Genomic DNA, 7,783 nt, shown 5'->3' with positions numbered 1-7,783 from the left:
CTCTACCCATTTCTCATCTAATGGGAGAATTTTCGCGCCCGTGTGAAAATTGGTCCTCTCTCCTAACAAGAACAAAATATGAAGATTATGGAGTTTTATCAAGGAAATAAAAAAGGGCACACAAAAAATAGAGAGGATACAGAGAAAAGGCCAAAGGAGGAGGAACAACTTCTGAGCGCCGCCAGTGTAATCATTCTGATAATGGCTGTCATTTCCAACTTCCAATAAATAATTATTAATTTTAAATTAATAAGCACAAAACTTTAATTGTTTCCATGTTATATCTTTACCCTCAAAATCCCATTCCACATGTCACACGACGACGTTTTGACTTGTATTCCTATTCTTATAAACCCTAAACCTAAACCCACACCATAATTTCCCACCCTCTCTGTTCATTTAAATTCCATATGTTTATTTATTTATGTCAATCATCATAATTCCCCCACCCCCCCCTCCTTGTAATAAGCGTAATCTGGCTTTGGAAATATGGAATAATTAACCTTCAGTCTTCACCCAGTGCCCTCCACCAGCTGTCCAATTCCCAACTCCCAACCATTATTTTCTAACTCTAGTATTCTTTTGTCCATGATTGAATGAGGAGAGCATTTAAACCATATTATCAACTGATTCTCAAATTATTTAAATCATTTTTGTTATTTTTAAAACTAACTCTAGAACATGATTTTAATTCATTCGAAATTAGTTTCAATATTATGAAAATTAATTTTAAATGATATATTTATTCACCCACTTGTGTGGTCTTTTTGCCACACCTTGCATGAAATAAATCAATCACTTTCTACAATTTTCTTTAATCTTCTTTTTTGCTATAAATTTGGCCACAGCCCCAACACAGCTATAAAAACTACTCAGTTGTCTATCTCCTAAAGGGATCTCTCTTTGTTTCTTTCCTCTTATCCACATTCTGTTTCAGTTTCTTAGTGATGGAAGAAGCACTAAGGCGGCTCAACGGATTGCCCATAACGGCGTCTCATCTTGACGACGCCGTTTCCACTCCAAATAACCACAGAAAGAAATCTACAGCGGCAGCTAATTCCTCCATGGCTAATGCTGACCGTCGGATCACACGCGACAGTTCAAGCTCTGCTGCGATGCGATACCGTGGCGTCCGACGTAGACCATGGGGCCGTTACGCCGCCGAGATTCGTGACCCGAACTCAAAGGAACGGCGATGGCTCGGCACATTCGACACGGCTGAAGAAGCTGCACGTGCTTATGATTGTGCTGCACGTGCCATGCGAGGACTCAAAGCCCGCACTAATTTCGTGTATCCTCCTACTCCTTCACCGCCTCATTCTCTCTCCGATCAACTTCTTTCCCCTCTCAACTTCGCCAAACAGTCCCAGATTAGTCGCCATCTTGCCACGTCGTCGAATTGGTCAACGTTTTCCAACGCTCACACCTTTGATTACCCTGAACCCGCCTCGCAGAAGATCACTCCCCCGTCTTTCCTCAACATGCTTCTCCCTCCTCACGAAATTCACTCTTCTTCAAACCCTAACTTTGTCTCATCTACCCCTCAGTTTCCCATCGCTGACGACCAATTTCACTGTCCAAAATCGTCTTTTACTTCCATCCCCGTCATAGAAAGTAATGATGATTTTTTACGTGACTCAGAGTTCATCCCTAAAGAACCATCAGGTTCTGGCCTTCTAGAAGAGATTATTCACGGCTTTTTCCCAAAGCCCTCTCAAAATTCCCAGCCTTCAAGCGACATGTCGTCTATCGCTTCAGAGACGAATGTCGGTCACTCCCTTGACCAACAAACCGGGATGGCGTACAATTACCAAACCGGACCGGTTCAGCTCGGGAACTTGAACCATTCGTATTGTAACGGTGGTGAAGAAATATCGTTCGTTAACGGCTTTCCGATGAACGTGGAGATGGGGATGGAGTCGGGGAATTTGATAATGGAGAATCTTCTACAGTATCCGGAGTTTTTCAATGCTTATGCTGCTAAAATACAGAATGCTTAAGTTAATTAGTTGTATGTGTAACCAAATGTTTTAAACTTAATTAAATCATCAAGTGCTTTGTGAATCGGGAATTTCAGCTTTTGGATGTTTGTGTTGCAATAGCGTGGATAATAATTTAAACTTTTATGAGATTTTCCCAAGAATGTTCGTACTTATGCATTATTATGGGGCTGATGATAATGCTTTTGTGTAAATATATATAATTTATAGGTGACTGATGCTAAGCTCGTAGTTGACTTTGGTATTTGTACGTGATTCCTCAGTGTTTGTAGGTCTCAGTACCGTTATAGCCTTTTTAGATGCTAAAATATTTGTAATCTTTCAAAATTTTATTTTATTTTTCTGTTGTGGTTTTGCCTATCGTATAAGTATATAGTAGGAACCCTAGATGATTATTGCTGATAAGTTTTACTATTTGGTTGGATCATAATATGTCCATCATTCTGTCCAATTTTCCTTTGGTTTATTTATACTATAGGGGTATAATTGAAATTTGAAATTTGAAATGTTGATGTAAACAAATATTTCAAAAGTCTCCCAAAATGGCACTCTCACAACTATTTGTAAATATAGGGCTTATTTTTGTTGGTATAGATTACCAAAAAAAACAGGGTACGTGGACTGCTCTTACTTGCATGGAAGAATATTTTTGTTTTATTAAAGGTGTGTTCGGAATACATTTTCAAGTGTTTAATTTAAAAATAAACTCATTTTATCTCTCAAATTAGATTTTTTAAAGTCTGTTTAAATAAGAATGAATTTATTGAAAAATATTTTTTTTCTTATGTCAATCTAAACGGATCCTAAAATTGTATCCAACGATACTTCTTTCCAATAGAGATTAAATATACAAATAGAGCTCTTTGGAAAAATATTTAAAAAACAAAAATGGCACTATCAAAACTATTTGTAAAATTAGGCTTAAATTTGTTTTGGTATTCATTTCGGTTTGTTCGAAAGACTGAAGTATACAATTTTTATACTTAGTTTCTATTTGAAGGAAGTATTGTTGAGGACAATTGATACCACGCTGAATTCGACAAATAATTTTTAAAAACCTAAAAGGAAGTCTCTGTATCATGAAAATAAGTAGGTTTAAAAAATATTGAAATGTTCGGTAACCACGGAGTGAAAGTGTATTTTTATTAAAATGATTTACATTAAAGTTATCTTTTTGATTTTTTTTCCCTCTAACTAATCCAAACAAGCCCGTAATAGTATATGTGCCTAAAATTGAAGGGTATATTGAAAAGCTTTACAATTTGTATATATTTCAATGAAGGTAACCTCTCTTTCATATTACTTTACAGAAAATAAATAGTAAAATACAAGGGTATATTAGTAAATTGAGATTTTTCTTAGTGTAATGGTAATCAATGAATGATTTATCATTTTTTGTAATCTATACTTTTGTTTGCCTCAAAAAGAGGTAAAACAATTTATACTTTCGTTGATGAAGGTGAACTTTTGGTGTTCGTAATTACTATATGGTACTTCCTATGATCGTAGCCCATAGGGTATTTATTTATTTATTAATTATTTTTTTTAAACTTATGTTGGAACATTTTTTTTATTGGTGTATAATATACCAAATTAGTACTCAACAAGTGGCATACACATGAAATTTGTGAGACGTTCAAAATATAAATGAATATAAACTTAAATAAATAAATAAATAATACCATTAAAAATATTTTTTTGAACAAGTTTCTAGAAGTAGATGGATTAGTAAGTGTACTCGGATATCTCAACTAGGTTGACAAATAATACTATTAAAAAAATTTTAAAAAAAATGATAGAGAAAAGTAATATAATTGCATCACAATGCTTAAGTACAAGTTTTAATAAATCGTTGTAGCGAATAGTTTGGATCATAGTCTTGTACCATAAAATTGGTTGGATGCATATATATTAGCACCAATTATGAGAAGTCCAATCAACATGTGATGTGTGAACAATGAAAATTTTGTATCATAATCAATAGCTAGATATGAATAAGAGGACAACACACATACATATGATGAGTTACGATAATTGTTAAAGATAATTGAGTATGTCACGACGTTGTTAAGATCTCATATAGTCTTTTAGGATCATGAACTCCAAACAAATATCATGTCCTTTTTTAACGAAGCATAGAGTCTTATGGAGTCTCCTGAAAGGTTATCAAAGAGTGCCTTCCCTATATATATCAACTACAAAAGCTTTTTCAACTTTAATTTTCAAAATTATTGAAAATTTCATTTTTTTTTGTTACAGATGTTTTCCTTTTTCTAATATTCTTTATTAAATTATTGATTTTTTTTTTTTCGTTTTACTCTACCCATTTTCTCTCGCCATTTCACATCCATTTTTTCAGGCGTTTTAATTACTCTCCTCCTTCTCTCTATTTCTCTTTTCCCGTCACGTGTTTTTATTACTCACTTATCTCTCTTTTCTCATCTCATTTCTTCTTCGCCGTTCAGTTTGTCTTCTTTCATCTCATTTTTTCTTTCTTCTTTTAATTCATATGAGTTGTATCCTCTTTAGACTTCATTCTATATTTGCATTTTCTTGTTAAATGTTGCGTTTCTCTTCTTCGATTTTCTTTGTATGACTATTTTTAGATCTAGTAGATATGAATGATTTTTTTTTGGTAGATTTAACTATTTTTTTGTTGTTTTAATTTTTTTGGTTGTAGATCTAACTATTTTTTGGGTAGATATAACTATTTTTTTCTTTGTAGATCTATTTTTTTTAAGATCTAAATTTTTTTTCGTTTATTTGGTTTCTGGCTTAAGATATGTACGTTCTCGTCTAGATTCCCTTATATACCAATTTGTTCTTGCATGTTTGATTTTTTCGATTGTTATTGACTCTGTACTTTGTCAGATTCGTTTTTGTTTTATTTAGTTTCCAATAATTTCCGACATATTTTTGGCTTGCGTGTTTATGACTAGAATTTGTTTTATTTAGTTTCCCATCATTTCAAGCATCTTTTTGGCTTGCATGTTTATGACTAGAATTTATTCTTATAATTTATTTCCACTTCTGTTATGTTATTACAACCAAGTCCTTGTTATTTTTTTCCCATTTCGATTGTATTAACTTCTTTATTCTGTTATTTCTTCCCCTGCTGATATCGGTTCTATTTTGTCTTTGCCTTCCCTATTTTTTTTTTTTTCAAATTTCCTCTTGCCACATCAATAATAAACCATGTGTCCATCAAAATTGGATGACGAGTAAATTCTTGGTAAGGGATACTGACCATGTTATTGGAGCTTGATGGGTGGTCCAATCCATCAAAATTGGACGGCGAGTAAATAATGCATGGACATGTTATATATGCATGCACAACAATTATATTAAATATGATACACGAGCATGCTTAATTAAATCATGCAACTATATAACGTAACACTTATATTAAAAATGATGCATGAATTTATGTTTATCCTATGGTTGGATTTTTGTACTACATGATATACATTATGCAATATAATAAATTAAATCATACATCACATGTATAAAATAAATAAATAATAACATTGGACCATAATTGGCATTCTAAACTATTAATTAAATTAATATAACTTTTATATTAATTTAATTAATTAGAAAATTATTACAAATTAATAATTCAGAAAAAAACAAAACTACCTTTAAAAGACAACTGCAGGGCTCGATCCATGTTTTGGAACTGCCTGACGCGTGCACGAACCATCCTCAGAGTGTAACAACGCTCGACACCAGCGTTGTTACGCTGGCTTTGGCTTTGTCGTAGTGTAGCCTTACGCTGCTCGCAGCATCGCTACGCTCTGTAATAGCTTTGCAATGCTACTGTCAAGCGAAGCTTTGGGCATTCTTCCTTACAATGTATTGCACAATGTAATTACGTCGTGCCATACACTCCAAGGCAGATTGCTTTCCTTTGCTTTGATCTCCAACTCATTCTTACTCCAATGCCCACCAAACTCTTGAGCAACCCAAGCAAACACGTAGACACAGACTTACAAACTCGATAATGAAAATTAAATGCCAAAAACACCGGGCCCTTATAAATTTAAACTTTTTAAAAGCAGTAAATCTATGCCAATTTTTGAAACATCCATGTGCAAACCATCACACATGCATAATGCAGAATGAACACTCACTAAAACTCTAAATTCAAGTTAAAAAACAAAAATCAGAGACGTAACCTAGCTCTAATACCAATTGAAGCGATTGGAATTCCCACAGCAGAAGTAAACATATGCCTCGTGTCCCGATTTTGTTTTGCATAACTTGAAATTACAGAGGCGACGGAAACAAGATATTCAGAATTAAACCTAAGCATGCTTGTACTGCAAAATTAGAGAGGAAAAGGAAAATGAATACCCTTGAAGAAACACTTTTTCACGTTTCCTCTCCACAACAAAAAATCATGAACTGGACTCTTTCTTGATCACAAACACCACGAACACAACAACTAAACGAACACCAATTCTTGAACACCACCACAAGAACTTTTTTTGTTATTCTTTATGTGAGAATCACAAAGAGTATGTGGGCTTCTGGTTAATTTTGGTAAAAAAGGGGAGTGAATTCTGTTTTAGAGAATTTGTTTTGTAGAGGGAAGAAGATGAAGAGAGATGGAGAGACAAAATACTTCCTGTGTAAAAAATCACGTAATGAAAAGATATACCCACATCTGTTAAAATCATTTTTTTTAAAGAGAAGTTAATAAATACTCCCTTGAGAAATTTGAATTTCAAAATTTAAAATATATTTAATTATATTACATTAATATAATTAAATGTAAGTATACATTATATCCCATATAATATATAACCTATAGTTTATTATATCATATATAATATAACCTATAGTTTATAATTCTCTCAAATAACCTACAATATTATTATGAATCATATTCATATTAATTTTAACCTATACTTTTTATATGAATCACATTCATATAATTAAAATTTAGATCATATTCAAATATTTATTTCTCTCATTAAAAATTTATATCATAATGTATCACATACATTATATTAATTGTATCATATACAATTAATTTCCTTTAACTAATTTGAACAATTCAAATTAAACCAAAATTAATTTGATTCTCATTAATCCTTATTGAGCTAATAAGAGGACCTTATGGACATACAAATTGAAGCTCCAATGATATGAGATTAATTAATTAAACTCTTAATTAAATTAACCCCCTTTCATTAACTACTGGTCACTCTACTAAAGACCGATAACTACACTTTTTGCATTGTATATATATTTTTGTGTCCATTGGATACAACCAATTAACAATACATTAACCCTTCAAAAATTACTCGTAAGCACAGTTGGGTCAAAATTATCATTTATCCTTGTAGTTACATCTAACTCTTTAAGTACCACCGATCCTCTAATGAACAATTAGTCATAATCCAACTATAATGAGGTCAGGAGAGGGTGTGACACCACATTGTTTAAGACCCGGAATTAGCCCTTAAGGGAGTAATTTATCTACTTTCCCTAACAATAGAAAGGAGTAAATTCTTTCTTGTGTAGCTGTGTTTTCAGCTCTCTAATCAGATGAATCCTTAGAATGGTAGGCTTATTAAGTTGGCATATCTGACTACTCTCACTCATACAGATCAAAGAACCCATATCACAGGCAGGAGTTCAAAAATTACTCAGGATTAAGGTCAAGTCACCTATGATCATCCTGGTGAAATGTAAGTCTCTTTTAACAACGATGTTATATAGAGAGATTACCCATTTCGTGGTCCGTTTTTATAAAAACTCTTTATATAGGATAC

General features: G+C 32.8%; 1 protein-coding gene across 1 annotated transcript; it reads left to right on the top strand.

Moving 5' to 3' along the window:
- The first annotated feature begins 892 nt into the window (after positions 1 to 892).
- On the top strand, positions 893 to 2,141 carry LOC120081236 (ethylene-responsive transcription factor ESR2-like). The gene has a single exon (XM_039035944.2). The coding sequence runs from the start codon at positions 948 to 950 to the stop codon at positions 1,998 to 2,000; it is 1,053 nt and encodes a 350-aa protein (XP_038891872.1). The 5' UTR covers positions 893 to 947; the 3' UTR covers positions 2,001 to 2,141.
- The last annotated feature ends 5,642 nt before the right edge of the window (positions 2,142 to 7,783 follow it).

The sequence above is a fragment of the Benincasa hispida genome, chromosome 7, assembly GCF_027475165.1.
Source record: "Benincasa hispida cultivar pf3 chromosome 7, pf3_genome.v1.1, whole genome shotgun sequence".
Classification (NCBI taxonomy): domain Eukaryota; kingdom Viridiplantae; phylum Streptophyta; class Magnoliopsida; order Cucurbitales; family Cucurbitaceae; genus Benincasa; species Benincasa hispida.
This window is presented reverse-complemented; position numbering and strand designations above follow the sequence as displayed.

Excerpts from the sequence above, each read along its gene's own strand:
- LOC120081236 (XM_039035944.2), top strand. The coding sequence starts at position 948 with ATGGAAGAAGCACTAAGGCGGCTCAACGGATTGCCCATAACGGCGTCT.